General features: G+C 44.5%; 2 protein-coding genes across 2 annotated transcripts in view; one reads left to right on the top strand and one right to left on the bottom strand.

The window, feature by feature from the left end:
• The window catches only part of LOC307118620 (trace amine-associated receptor 13c-like), a gene marked incomplete at both ends in the record, with an annotated part of 186,017 nt that overhangs the window by 19,466 nt on the left and 150,729 nt on the right, over window positions 1-15,822 (top strand). The gene's annotated exons all lie outside the window — the stretch shown is intronic.
• The window catches only part of LOC307119133 (trace amine-associated receptor 13c-like), a gene marked incomplete at both ends in the record, with an annotated part of 103,551 nt that overhangs the window by 10,309 nt on the left and 77,420 nt on the right, over window positions 1-15,822 (bottom strand). The window contains one exon of the mRNA XM_079805212.1: window positions 1,146-1,853. Within this exon, the coding sequence (XP_079661338.1) occupies window positions 1,146-1,853 (708 nt within the window). The remainder of the gene's footprint in view (window positions 1-1,145; window positions 1,854-15,822) is intronic.

Below are 15,822 nucleotides of genomic sequence, written 5' to 3'. Positions count from 1 at the left end.
TTTTGGTATGCCAGTCCCGGCGCCAGGACAAACGATTTGGGGTATTATTTTGTGTTAAAAAATATTATTAATAAATTATTAATAATAAATAATATATATTTTTTATAATTTCCTTGATTTTATGACTCAAATCCCAATTAATTATTCACTGCAGAAAGTGAAACTAAGTCAGCGATGCAAGCTCTTCTTCAACATGTTCTGATAACACTATTTAACCTAAATATATTAATATTTCCCTTGTGGCCCGTAGTTAAAATAAATGAGAACAGATAGGTGTTATACAAGTTTTTTTTTTTTTTTTTTAATGAGGAGTTACCTAATCTTATTACAGCGCGTCAGTTATGTGATGCACTATAAATTATTGTAGTGCAAATTAAAATACTAATTTAACTCTAAAAGTAGCCTAATCATCATCATCATCATTCAGATCATTGCAGAAAGGGCCAGTTCGCCGGGCCTGGAATGTGTTGCAGCGCGTATTTGCATGTGTTGTGAACTTTTTGCAGCGCGTTTCTCTATTTGCATGTGTTGTGAACTTTTGCAGCGCGTTTCATTATTTGCATGTGTTGTGAACTTTTGCAGCGTTTCTCTATTTGCATGTGTTGTGAATGTTTGCAGCGTTTCTCTATTTGCATGTGTTGTGAATGTTTGCAGCGCGTTTTTGTATTTGCATGTGTTGTGAACTTTTGCAGCGTTTCTCTATTTGCATGTGTTGTGAATGTTTGCAGCGTTTCTCTATTTGCATGTGTTGTGAACTTTTGCAGCGCGTTTCTCTATTTGCATGTGTTGTGAACTTTTGCAGCGTTTCTCTATTTGCATGTGTTGTGAATGTTTGCAGCGTTTCTCTATTTGCATGTGTTGTGAATGTTTGCAGCGCGTTTTTGTATTTGCATGTGTTGTGAACTTTTGCCGCGTTTCTCTATTTGCATGTGTTGTGAACTTTTGCAGCGTTTCTCTATTTGCATGTGTTGTGAGTGTTTGCAGCGCGTTTCTCTATTTGCATGTGTTGTGAACTTTTGCAGCGCGTTTTTGTATTTGCATGTGTCGTGAACTTTTGCAGCACATGTGTTGTCAAACTGAAGAAGATGTTTTTTCTATTTGCATGTGTTTTCTTCATTTGCAGCGCGTTGAGCTGTCTCGGGCACCGTAGATAAGCCGTCACAATGATTCCTAATGTCAGAGCAGCTTTGCTCTCAGATTTCCTCCTAACTGAACCTTCCGTTACACATTTTATATTTCCATTAATTTGAGAGTTAATAACCTTCACTTGCTGATGTGCAACATAAAATATCCTCAAATATGCAGTGATTATCACAGTACAAGGAAATAAGAAGGACAAGATCAAATCAGTGAATCTCCAAGCAGGAGTAATCAAAACAACACACTGGCCGTAACACATTGTTTTCTCTGAGATGTTAAAATATCCATTACTAATTCCATACCAAATATTGTAAACTGAACAGCAAAACCAGCAGAGACAGATGCTTATTAATGTTTTAGTTATGGTTATTTTCTGTGGGTACAGTAAAGAGTAACAGACAGCCACATAACGATCAACAGCAATTAGAATTAAATTACTAAGAGATGTAGAAAGGAGTAAACTAAAAATAATTACAAACAGTCCACAGTAAGTGTCTCCAAAGTACCAACATGTTTCAATTTGCTTAATGCCCTCTATTGGTATCACAATAAGTCCAATAAGCAGATCGGTCACAGCCAGAGAGAGAATGAGCATGTTGGTTGGAGTGTGAAGCTTCTTGAAGTGAGAGATGGAGATGATCACCAGCAGGTTCAGAAACACAGTCCATGCTGACAGCAATAATACAAAAATGTAAATGATATTATGTTCAAAACTGGAGCGTGTTCCCTTGATACATGATGAGTTGATGGCAGGAAAGCAGCATTGAGTCTCATGATCCTCTGTATCATAGGCCATGAGTGAGTCTCTTCCTGTTATTAGTTTGTTATTCTCTCCTCACTGTCCTTTCATTTATACAGTGTCTGGATCAGGCAGGCCCACCCTTTTTAACCCACTCTGATGCTGCATAAGGATGACATACATATTTTATTGTCTGAACTTTTGATATGATGGATACCTACAACTGGTTTATGTCACGGTTGGTGTGAGTGAAAAGGAGCGAGGACTCAAATTTGCAGGAGGAAATGGGCTCTTTATTGATAATAAAATAAAATGAACACAAACAAAATACCCAAGAGGGGGAAAACTAAACCAACTGAAATACATACAAGGAATCAGAAACAAAATTTCAGGCAGGGAACAACCATCAGGAACAAAAGACAGGGAACAGAAGACAACGAACTAGCACAGCAAACACAAGGAGACTAAGGCCCCGTCCACACGAAGCCAGAGCTTTCCCTATCCAATCTTTTTTTCCCCTCGTTTCAAGAAATATCTGCGTACACACAAGAGCAATAAAAAAACGATTCAAAATGATGTAGTATACATGCCAGGCCAGTATGTGGCGCTGTAATTCTGCCACAGAAATACACTAAAAGCGGAGAATAAGAGTTGGGGCTAGAAGGGGTACAGCAATGGTAGGAAGTGAGGCAAAATCTCACAATAAAATAACAATAAATACATTTGCTACTTACCAGATGTGTTTAATTAAAGCCTACACCTGCCCCAAACCTACCCTTACAATAATGCAAACACAGTCATTAAATGACACAATATTGATGTGCGCATGCCCAGTGCCCGTAGTTGTATCCCTTTCTAGTCTTTCCTGTGGCAGACGTGGTGTGATGACATCACGTTTCACAAAATATACAGATTGGCTGTACACACGTAAACGCAAGGGTGTCGTTTTCAGATTTATCCACTCTGGGACCCGGTTTAAAAAAATATCGGTTTCATGCTCCCAAAACGCCGGATCCGTGTGAACGAAACGCTGATACAGTACACAATTTTAACATATACAGCTAAACGCTTCTCCATGACGACGGGGCCTAAATAGGTAACAAATAAAGCAGGTGATGAGGGCGAACAGGTGGGGAAAATTAATCAATGATCAGGTAACAAGAAGGGCGGTGTTAGACAATAGACAGGAGACATGACATCACAAGCACTAGCAACAATTACCAGTCATGTGCTCACACAAAACAAGACAAACCCAGAAGTGTCAGAGCTCTGTCACAAACCAAGAAAATACTAAACAGAAGTGACAGAATTCTAACACTACCACCAACCCCCCTCAAATGGACGCCACCTGGCGCCCGGCCAATCAGAACCCCTAGCAGATGACCAGGGCGGGATGGATTGACCAGGGCGGGGCAGGACGGGAGGGATTGACCAAGGCGGGACGGGAGGGACTGACCAGGGCGGGAAGGGTGGGACTGACCACGGTGGGACGGGAGGAATGGGCCAGGCGGGTTCCGGTGTCTCTGGAAGCCAGACAGGTCAGACGGGTGCGGATCCCTGGCAGGAAGCAAGGGTGGTGTGCACAGTACAAGAGGCCAGGGTGGCGCACTCAGTTCAGGGGGCCAGGGCGTCTCGCACAGTTCAGGAGGCAAGGGTGGCACGCACAGTTCAGTGGGACAGGGCGTCTCACACAGTTCAGGAGGCCAGGGCTGCACACACAGTTCAGGAGGCCAGGGCGGCGCATACATTTCAGAAGGCCAGGGCGACGCACACAGTTCAGGCAGCCTCCTCTCTGGACTCGAAATAGGAGGCGGAGTCCTCTCTGGACTCGGAACAAGAGGCGGAGTCCACTCTGGACTCGAGACAGGAAACAGAGTCCTCTCTGGACTCGAGGCAGGAAGCAGAGTCATCTCTGGACTCGAGACAGGAAACAGAGTCCTCTCTGGACTCGAGACAGGAAGCAGAGTCATCTCTGGACTCGAGACAGGAAGCAGAGTCTTCTCTGGACGCTGGTCAGTGGCTGGAGCCATCTCTGGACACTGGTCAGTGGCTGGAGCCATCTCTGGATGCTGGTCAGTGGCTGGAGCCATCTCTGGATGCTGGTCAGTGGCTGGAGAACTGGAGGAAGCCCTGTGCTTACTCCAAGTATGCAGGTATGCCATAACCAAAAACCCAAACACCGCTCTCTTGACAGTCTCCATACTGACAGGAACTTCCTCAAGATTGATGGTAGGCTCTCGGACCTTCTCCGGGCAAGGAATCCCCGAAGTTGGATTCTCCTCAGTGAAGGTGACTGACGAGGTAGGCCTGTTCTTCCTCCTCTTTCTTCGTCTCCGGGTCATCGGAGGGCTAGGGCCTCCACTGACTGTAGATGGAAGGTAACAGTCAGTGGGCTTGGACTCTGCTGGACGTGGATGTTCAGGCTCTCCAAGATGGTAGACGTGGTAGACAAAGTCCCAGAATCCCAGATTCCCCAGCTTCTCCTTCTCCCCCGGGCTGAAGGGCATGTCCAGACATAGATTGAACACCTCCTTAACCTCCGCCTCGCTGTAGACCATATTATCAACTTCAATGAGGAACATGCAGGCAAAGTCCCTCACGTCAGCCCCCTGCTGACGGATGTAACAAGAGTTAACATATCTGGCGAGTAGCAGACGGTTGGAGGGTTCAGTGGGGGGAGATGGAAAAAGGAAGATGCCCATCTTCTGCTGAGTCCTCTAATGGCTGGTTCATTCTGTCTTCTGTTCCGTGTTTGATGTCTCCTGTTCCCTGCTTCATGTTCCTGACCCTGGTATTTTGTCTTTGGTTAAGTTTGGTTTTCCCCCTCGTGGGTGTTTTGTTTATATTTTTATTGTAAATAAACCCATCGCTCCTTTTCACTCACACCATCCGTGACAGTTTACTCCTTTTTGAAGCATAATACAAATAAAAATAACCCTTATTCTTGTGAACATCAAATAATCATTTCAAAATTATGAATTCAAGTCAGGACCACTCAAGTCAAAAATACCATAGACAAACTTTTAGTAAAAAAAATTTTGGCATATTTTGAAAAGCCTTCTTGTTCAACATTGCCTTCTTGTTATGACCATTGAGCTTGCCTTATTGGATTACTGCCTTTTGGATTATCGTTTTTAGCTCTGATTGCCTGGTTGGACTGATTACTTGTCTCTGCTTACCCTGCCTGCCTTATCGACCACATCTCTGTCTAGATTTGTTCACTGAGATTAATAAAACTTCCAGGATTTGGTTTCTATTTCACCTCCATGTCCCTCACAAACGCATTGCATTTACATTTATGCATTTGGCAGACACTTTTATGCAAAGCGACTTACAGTGCACTTATTACAGTGACAATCCCCCTGGAGCAACATGGACAACCACTAAACTGATACGCAGAAGGTTGCTGGTTCGTTCCCAGCAGTCGCCACCACCAGTGTGTCCTTGAGCAAGGCACTTTTGGTTTAACCCAGTAGCCTACCATCTCCATTAATTTTGACAGCATTAATTTGAGCATTAAGCACTAATGCAAGTATATATATATATATATATATATATATATATATATATATATATATATATATATATATATATATATATATATATATATATATATATATATATAAATATACAGTATATATATACTTGCATTTAAAAGGTTGGTTAAAAAATGTATTACTCACCCTCATGCCCTTCCACACCCGTAAGACCTCCGTTCATCTTCAGAACACATATTAAGAGATTTTTGTTGATATCCGAGAGCTCAGTGAGGCCCGCATAGCCAGCAATGACATTTCCTCTCTCAAGACCCATTAATGTACTAAAAACATATTTAAATCAGTTCATGTGAGTACAGTTGATTCAATAATAATATTATTAAGCAACAAGAATATTTGTTGAAGCTTCAGAGCGTTATGAATCAGCGTGTTGAATGATGATTCGGATCGTGTGTCAAACCGCCAAACTGCTGAAATCACGTGAATTTGGCGCTCCGAACCTCTGATTCTATAGGCTGATTCGATACGCTCCGAAGCTTCATAAAGCAGTGTTTTGAAATCACTATATAAGTCGTTATTTCGTTTTTTTGCCACATCAAAAATATTCTTGTTGCTTTATATTAATATTGAACCACTGTACTCACATGAAATGATTTAAGTATGTTTTTAGTAAATGAATGGATCTTGAGAGAGGAAATATCATTAGCTATGCAGGCCTCACTGAGCCATTGGATTTCAACAAAAATATCTTAATTTGGGTAATTGGTATGTGTCAATTTTCAGGGTTTGATCTCTGAGAAGTGTCTCCAAGGTAAAAACAAAACAAAAACAAACAAACAACAAAAACAAAAATCTCCAAAATACCAACACATTTCCATCTGCTTTACAGTACCCACATGCAACACAATAGTATTCAAACATTTGACATATCAGTATTAATGTAAGATATCAAAGCAAGTGGCATCGCCAAAAAATGGTGCAGTATGAAGCCAAACCCTTTTGTTAAATGTTTTGGTTAAAAAAAAAAAAAACTGTTTATCTTTCTTTAAAAGTAATGCCACTTTTCTAATATTTATTACAATTCTTACACATATGGCTGGTGTGTCCAAATGCATATTTTGGGTTACTGTATTATGATTGTGATTGAAAAGCCTCAAAACCTCTTTGTTTATGTGGACCTGGCCACTGACCTTTCATTCAGACAGTGACTTTGCATCATTGTTAGTTTGACCAATTCATGTACTATCTTCAGACAGAAACTAATAATCTAAGGTCACCTTTGTGTCTATTTGGTTTTTCCCATTGGTAAATAATCCTTTGGGTCCTATTAACACCTGTTCTGTATTCAGAGTTCTTCTGCAGTGACAATCCTCTAGTGATCTGTTCATTAAGGGTGTGAAGAAAACATAGGCAAACAAACATCCACAATACATTGATGTTTCATGGTGCCCAGCAGTCTTTGTTTTGACAAGAAAATTGAGACACATGAATTCAGAAAATTCTGCTTTTATGTCAAGCTATAATAATGATTACAGATGACAGTATAAAGGCTATGCATTGGCCAGTAAAACAAAATGTATGACAAAAATTGGTCTGTAATTTGGCCTTTATTACTCATTTAATACACTAGATATTATAACAAATTTGATATTAACCTACATTTCTGACAAAATACCACTGTTACAGTTAGTGCTACCACAGTAAATCCATGATAAATGTTGGTGAATTGTTGGTTAAAAGTTTTCTGACTGGATCATCAGTGTTGTTGAATAAGTCAGCGCTGTTTCAACTAGCTTTAACTAAAAGCCTGTACCGGAGACCGAACTCGAACACTTCTCACTTCTCACTGGCTGTTTAGTGGTCGCGTGATAGAGACACTCAGCAAGTAAACACATTTGTGAGCTTGTGAGTCGCGCGCTGTGCAGTGCGCACAAGTAGCGCCGTTTTTGTACCGCTTTTACACGTTAATGTTTCCCTGTCCTAAAATCTAGTATTGCCATTTTGTGTTGACATTGTGAAACTGCACGGCACTATATTGATGAGCACTTCTGGTAACCAATTCCGCTGTGATAAAGCACCTATCATGGTCTTTCATCGTTTAAGCTACATCATTAGCATATTATCATGGCCTTTTGCGTAGCATGGCTTATCATGGCCTTTCGTATAGCACAGATTATCAGGACCCTTTGCAAAGCACAGCCTATCGTGGCCATCAGGTAAGACTGACTATTATTGTTTTAGGTAACCTGGCCTTTAGTGGCCCTTCACATAATTGGCCTATTATGTCCTTTAAAGGGGTGGTAAACCACGATTTCACTATTCTAACTTTAGCTAGCGTGTAATGTTGCTGCTTGAGCATAAACAACATCTGCAAAGTTACAACGTTCAAAGTTTAAAGCAAAGGGAGATATTTGCTTTTAAAGAAATCAATTTCTAAGAACTACAGCAAACGGCCAGTAGGCGACTACAGACATTCCTCCAGGGTTGGTGACATCACCGGTCCCAATATTTACATAAACCCCTCCTCCGAGAATATTAAAGAAGGGGGGTGAGGCCATTTTGTATCGCGGCGCTGTTGTGCTATAGTTAGGCTGGAGTGTTGTTGTCGCGATGCCGAGGAAACGCTGTTATTTTCATCCGGATTGCAGGTCTGGGGTACTTGCTTTGTTCAGCCTTCCTTGGGACGGGGGTGCGATGCAGAGTGTTTAACATACAACATGTTATATGCACGTGTGTATGAGACAGAGGGGAACAGGCGCGTGCGGGGCTCCCGCAGCACATCTCACGGAGGAAAACTTCCACAATCTTCGCGAGTTCAATGCCGGATTTGCACAACATCAGCTGCGTGAGACAAACACGGCCAGTGTGTGAATGCACGACGCGCGCGGGGCTCCCTCCCGCAGCACATTTCACGGAGGAAAACTTCCACAATGTTCGCGAGTTCAATGCAGGATATGCACAACGGCTTGTCCTGAAAGCTGGATTTACAAACATAAGCTGTTTACGGGCCACAACCTGTAAGTCTGATTTATTTTTCATCGATGTGTTTTCCTGTAATAGGTTGTAGCAAGGAAGTAAACAGCTGACAACGCTGTTCTGCAAACCAGTCTGTTAAATGCTCATTCATACTTAACGTTATCCGACGAACACCTAACGTTACAAACACTAACGTTAAAATCTCAACAGCGAACTTGGCATTAGTGTAAATGATTCTTTGATTAGAGCTTTTATGTATTATTTATCTACAGGCTTGCTAAACATGGTTCTGTGTGTGATTTGGCTAACTTACTAGTAAAGCCAGTGTTTAGTGTTCGTTTTGGGTTAATAGTTCTTGCGACAGATATTTGGCTATAATCGTTCTAAAAATACAAAAGTAACAGTGCAATTCAGTAGCGATCACTATAGATCCGCAGTCTTTACTCTTGAGGAATGAACAGGTTGAACAGGTTCTGCTCGATCATCTTCACTAAAATGTTCTGGGTCTTATTCGGGCTCAGATTGGTATGGTTTTATTGACGCCATTGTTTCTAATACTGACCAAAGCACAGCCTCCAGGTAAGGGGCGTGACGTTTCCGATAAACGTGCACTGCGGATAGCGAATCACAACACACTGGGCCAGCTAACCAATCTGAGCCCATTGCGTATTTTTGGGGGACTGGCTTCATACAACCCGGAAAGCATCAGACCGTTTTACAAGGAGGGACAGAGCAGTGTAGAATAAAGGTCAAATATATGAATGCAATTTTTTTAAAACGAAGCATGAACACATGTTACAGTGCACCCCACAAACACAATCAAGCATTCAAAAGAATGTGTTTTATCACCCCTTTAATCATTTAATTCACATAATTAACATAAATTCAAGGCCCTTCTTATAGCACGGCCTGTTGTGGCCCTTCGCATAGCATGGCCTATTGTGGCCATCAGGTAAGATTGACTATTATTATTTTATGAAACTTGGCCTTGATTGGCCCTTGTGGCAGAGGGGGCGTGGTTTAGCGAGGTCTGCACGGAGAGAGATGTTCAAAAGATGAACACCTGTGTTTGATTACAGTGATTGCCGTGAAGAGACGGTAAAAAACCAGAGGGAAATCAACAATGGAGGAGAGAGAGTCTGACTGTGAACTCGTGCGGACACTGGGAGCTGGAAAGCTGAGAGAACAGATTGTTGGAAACAAGTTATATAGTTCTGAGTTATTGAGAGCGCTGTGAGCGCAAAGTTTACTTTGTGTTGGACAAAGAGAGTTCTGAATGAAAGCACGAGTTACAGTTACGCGGACCCTTGTCTTCTTCCTCCTAGCTATTTGAACTTTGTTACAGTGGTGCCGAAAACCCGGGAGGAAGAAGAGTGCCGCCGCCAGAATGCAGACTCCGTCAGGTTCGCCGTTAGCGGAAATCATTACATCTCTCACGGGCCTCCACCAGGAACACCATCGGGCGCTGGTGGAGATCCTCGTCAGCGCCCAACAGGAGGACCGCGAGGCGTTCCGGAGCTGGTTGGGGCAGCAGGTTCGGACCGGAGCAAAATCATCAGCAAGCCCACCCACACAGCTGCCTCTTACGAAAATGGGTGCCCAGGATGACCCAGAGGCATTCCTTGACTTGTTTGAAAAGACGGCGGAGGCCAGTGGGTGGGAGGAAGAGCACTGGCCACTGTGCCTAATCCCCTTGTTGATGGGGGAGGTGCAAATAGCAGCCCAGCACCTGCCGGTGCCGAACCTCCTCGTATACCAGGACTTAAAGAAAGCCATAATCCAGCGGGTCGGCCTCAGCAACATCGCCAGCGATTTCGGTCGCTGGACTCAGGGGAAAGTGGCCGGCCCTTTGTTATGGCACAACAGCTCTGGGACGCATGCCGCAAATGGCTGATGGCTGAGAGAAGCGACGCAGACAAAATCATCGATAAGGTGGTGCTGGAACAGTTCATCGCCCGACTGCCCACGAAGACAGGGCAGTGGGTAGACGTCGCTGGACTCGGCCATCCAACTGGCGGAGGATCAGATGGTGGCATGCCCGGGGGTCGGCGGACCCCTGCCAACGGTCTCTCTCTCCTCCCCTTCTTCTCTCTCTCTCCCTTCTCCCTCTAGACCGGTCCCTATGCCGCGGACCTGCAGGAGCCTACCGCCGGGGGGTTCACCCAGGTGGAAGTCTGGCGGATTTGGGGAGGCACCGAGTGCTGCAGCTGTCCCGCCCAGGGGGTTCCCCTATAATCCGCGCCAACTATAACTCCGCGCCAACACCTTGACCCGCTTCCCACTGCTAAAGCAGGGGGAAGGTCCGGGCCGGTCTGCTGGCATTGCGGGGATCCGGGCCACTTCATAGACAGGTGCCCGGTGATGGAGGTTGGGACTCTGGTCCGGATCCCGGACGGTCAGCCTGTCCACCCTGCACGGCCTCTCTCCTATCCGTATTTTGCTATTTTAAAGGATAAGTTGTATCGAGTGACCCAAGACGCTCAGACAAAACAGGATACAACTCAATTATTAATACAGAAAAGCCGCCGGGAAATGCTTTTCCAGGCTCATTATAATCCTATGGCTGGGCATTTAGGAATGGTTTCCACATTTAATCGTCTAATGACCCGATTTTTCTGGCCGGGCATTCACGAGAATGTACGCAGATGGTGTGCCGCATGTCGTGAATGTCAACTGGTGAATCCACCGGCCATCCCAAAAGTGCCATTGCGCCCGTTTCCTCTCATGCAGGTCCCCTTCGAGAGAATTGGTATGGACCACATCGGGCCATTAGAATGATCTGCATGAGGACATTGATTTGCGTTAGTCCTAGTGGATTATGCAACTCGATATCCAGAAGCAGTGGTGCTCCGCAACATTTCAGCAAAGAGTGTGGCGGGCGCACTGTTTAGCCTAATCTCCAAAGTGGGGATCCCGAAAGAGATCCTCACTGATCAAGGCACGGCGTTTATGTCACGTACGTTAAGCAAGCTGTACAAATGATTGGGCATTAAATCGATTCGCATCACCGTCTATCACCCACAAACAGATGGGTTGGTGGAACGATATAATCGCACTTTGAAATCCATGATTCGTAAGTTCGTTCAGGAAGACGCCAAAAATTGGGATAAATGGTTAGAACCCCTGTTATTCGCTGTAGGTGAGGTCCCGCAAGCCTCCACAGGGTTTTCCCCCTTCGAGCTTCTGTATGGGCGTCAACGACGTGGGGTGCTTGACATCATACGAGAGGCTTGGGAGGAAGGACCCTCTGAGAGTTAAAACGAAATTCAGTATGTGCTGGACCTGAGAGCAAAACTCCACACTCTGGGGAGGCTCTCAAGGGAAAATTTGCTACAGGCCCAGGACAAACAGTGCCGGTTGTATGACAGGGGAGCTAAAATGAGAGAATTTGCACCGGGAGAAAAGGTACTTGTATTACTGCCCACGTCTAGCTCTAAATTACTCGCCAAGTGGCAAGGGCCGTTTGAGGTCACACGACGAGCTGGGGATCTCGATTATGAAGTGGTTAGAGCGGACAGGAACGGGGCACGTCAAATTTATCACCTCAATCTCCTTAAAAAAAGGAGGGAGGCGGAGTCAGTGATGTTGGCAACGGCGGTGAGCGGGGAGGAGGATCTTGGGCCAGAAGTGAATACCAAAGTGCAATCGCTCGCTCTGGCTCCAGGGGGAGTTCACCTCTCGCCTTCGCAACTCAATGACATAGCCCAGTTGCAAGCAGATTTTTCAGATGTGTTTTCGCCTCTGCCCGGTCAAACAAACCTCATTCATCACCATATTGAGACAGAGCCGGGCGTCGTGGTGTGCAACGACGTATCAGTTACCTGAACATAAAAAGAAAATAGTTCAGAAAGAATTAGAGGCAATGCTGGACAGGGGCATAATAGAACAATCCCACAGTGACTGGGCGAGCTCGATTAGATTCTGTGTGGATTATCGCAAGGTGAATGCTGTGTCAAAATTTGACGCATATCCAATGCCTCGAGTGGACGAGCTGCTTGATCAGTTAGGCACGGCTTGCTTTTATTCGACATTGGATTTAACGAAGGGTTATTGGCAAATCCCCTGGACGCCATTATCCAAAGAAAAGACAGCCTTCACAACGCCGTTTGGATTACACCAATTTGCGACGCTTCCTTTCGGCTTGTTCGGGGCACTGGCCACCTTTCAGCATCTCATGGACAAAATTCTAAGACCGCATGCTGCATATGCCGCGATGACATTGTCATCTATAGTAATGACTGGCAGCGGCATGTGCAGTATTTGCGAGCTGTCTTGCGATCGCTGAGAGGGGCAGGGCTGACAGCCAACCCGAAGAAGTGTGAAGTTGGGCGTGTGGAGGTCAGGTATCTGGGTTTCCACTTGGGTCATGGACAGGTGCGTCCCCAAATTAGTAAGACGGCAGCAGTTGCAACCTGTCCGAGACCAAAGACCAAAAAGGATGTGAGGCAGTTCCTGGGGCTAACGGGATATTATAGAAGGTTTGTACGTTAGTCGGAAGCTCTCTAAGAGAGAGACTAAGTACAGCACCATAGAAAAAGAATGTTTGACCATCAGATGGGCTGTCCTCACCTTCAGATATTATCTCCTGGGAGGGGGTTCACCCTCTGTTTGGACTCTCTCACACACACAAACCAAAACAAACCAAACCCGTTGGTATCTAGCTTTACAGCCATTTAAGTTCAAGGTGATCCACAGGCCCAGATGGTCGTAGCCGACTTCCTCTCCAGAAATGGGGGGGGGGGGTCTGCAGGCCGGATAGCGCCCCGGCCTGAGTCGGGCGGTAGGGGTATGTGGCAGAGAGGGCGTGGTTTAGCGAGGTCTGCATGGAGAGAGAGAGCCGTGAGAGTGGCGGTGAGTAAGTAGGTCAAGTTCAAATGATGACCACCTGTGTTTGATTACAGTGATTGGCGTGAAGAGACGGTATAAAACCAGAGGGAAATCAACAATGGAGGAGAGAGAGACTGACTGGGACACTGCGGACACTGGGAGCTGGAGAGCTGAGAGAACAGATTGTTGGAAACAAGTTATATAGTTCTGAGTTATTGAGAGCGCTGTGAGTTACGTGGACCCTTGTCTTCTTCCTCCTTGCTATTTGAACTTTGTTACAGCCCTCCACATAATTTGCCTAGCGTGGATCTTTTTATTCACATAACTGGCATACCGCGGCCCTTTGCATAGCTTGGCCTATCATGGCCTTTCATGTAACATGGCCTACGTGGCCTTTCTGTTTAACGTAGCCTCTAATGCCCATAGCTTTTACAGTCATTCATTTATGACACGGCCTTTGGGGCTCTTCACATCACACTTCCTTTTGGGGCCATCGGGTAAGACTGACTATTGTGGTTTTATGTAACCCAGCCTATCGGGACCTTTCACGTGACATGACCTATGTGGTCTTTTCGTGGTAATCAGCCTAATGTGGCCTCTCATGCCCATAGCTTACACGGTCATTTGTTTATAAATATTTACTATTTATGCCTTCATTTGACATAATTTAATACTAATTTGATTGTTATTTTAGGATTTCCAGTAAAAAGCCTCAACTGGTGGATATCAATTTGCAACTTTTTTAAAATATTTTTTGGGTGTAGCAGCCTTCGCTTCAGGCAGGATCAGCCGAATCTGCATCCCCGGATTTGGACTAAGGACGGGGCCTATACCAAAGAACTTTGCTATACAACTAAACATGAATTGTAGCTCACTACCATCTGTTATTACTTTATGGAATAAATACCATGCAAAGTCTTTCTAGTAGAAATGGCATTATTGTGGAAGATATCTGTGTGATTTGCTGAAAAGCATTTAAAAATATCCTCTATTTAATAATCATAATAATTGTAACCTGATCATAACTTACACTCACCTAAAGGATTGAACACCTGTTCAATTTCTCATTAATGCAATTATCTAATCAACCAATCACATGGCAGTTGCTTCAATGCATTTAGGGGTGTGGTCCTGGTCAAGACAATCTCCTGAACTCCAAACTGAATGTCAGAATGGGAAAGAAAGGTGATTTAAGCAATTTTGAGAGTGGCATGGTTGTTGGTGCCAGATGGGCCGGTCTGAGTATTTCACAATCTGCTCACTTACTGGGATTTTCACGCACAACCATTTCTAGGGTTTACAAAGAATGGTGTGAAAAGGGAAAAACATTCAGTATGCGGCAGTCCTGTGGACGAAAATGTCTTGTTGATGCTAGAGGTCAGAGGAGAATGGGCCGACTGATTCAAGCTGATAGAAGAGCAACTTTGACTGAAATAACCACTCGTTACAACCGAGGTATGCAGCAAAGCATTTGTGAAGCCACAACACGCACAACCTTGAGGCGGATGGGCTACAACAGCAGAAGACCCCACCGGGTACCACTCATCTCCACTACAAATAGGAAAAAGAGGCTACAATTTGAACAAGCTCACCAAAATTGGACAGTTGAAGACTGGAAAAATGTTGCCTGGTCTGTTGAGTCTCGATTTCTGTTGAGACATTCAGATGGTAGAGTCAGAATTTGGCGTAAACAGAATGAGAAAATGGATCCATCATGCCTTGTTACCACTCTGCAGGCTGGTGGTGGTGGTGTAATGGTGTGGGGGATGTTTTCTTGGCACACTTTAGGCCTCTTAGTGCCAATTGGGCATCGTTTAAATGCCACGGCCTACCTGAGCATTGTTTCTGACCATGTCCATCCCTTTATGACCACCATGTACCCATCCTCTGATGGCTACTTCCAGCAGGATAATGCACCATGTCACAAAGCTCGAATCATTTCAAATTGGTTTCTTGAACATGACAATGACTTCACTGTACTAAAATGGCCCCCACAGTCACCAGATCTCAACCCAATAGAGCATCTTTGGGATGTGGTGGAACGGGAGCTTCGTGCCCTGGATGTGCATCCCACAAATATCCATCAACTGCAAGATGCTATCCTATCAATATGGGCCAACATTTCTAAAGAATGCTTTCAGCACCTTGTTGAATCAATGCCACGTAGAATTATGGCAGTTCTGAAGGCGAAAGGGGGTCAAACACAGTATTAGTAGGGTGTTCCTAATAATCCTTTAGGTGAGTGTATATCCAAGTGAAAGTTATAAATGTTTTTTGCGAAGGATGAAAGTTTTGCTATATTCCATACTATATATATTGACTACAGTACTATCTTCTGCCACAATGGCATTTCTAATATGGACTATGTATGGTAACTCAGCTCTGAATTATCTTATCTATGCGTATGAATGGGAGTCAATGGAATCAAAAGTGTAGTGTTACCTCCTCTTATAAATAAATAACAAAACCATTTGTAGAGGTTATTGTGCTTTCGGCAGTGGCTCAGTGGTTCATGTAGGTTGTCTACAAACTGGAAGGTTGGTGGTTCGATCCCCGGTTCCACCTGACCAAGTGCCGAGGTGTCCATGAGCAAGACACCTAATCCCAGCTGCTCCCGACGAGCTGGATGGCGCCTTGCATGGC

Source organism: Gobio gobio (assembly GCF_949357685.1).
Source record: "Gobio gobio genome assembly, chromosome: 22".
NCBI classification, from domain to species: Eukaryota; Metazoa; Chordata; class Actinopteri; order Cypriniformes; family Gobionidae; genus Gobio; species Gobio gobio.
This window is presented reverse-complemented; position numbering and strand designations above follow the sequence as displayed.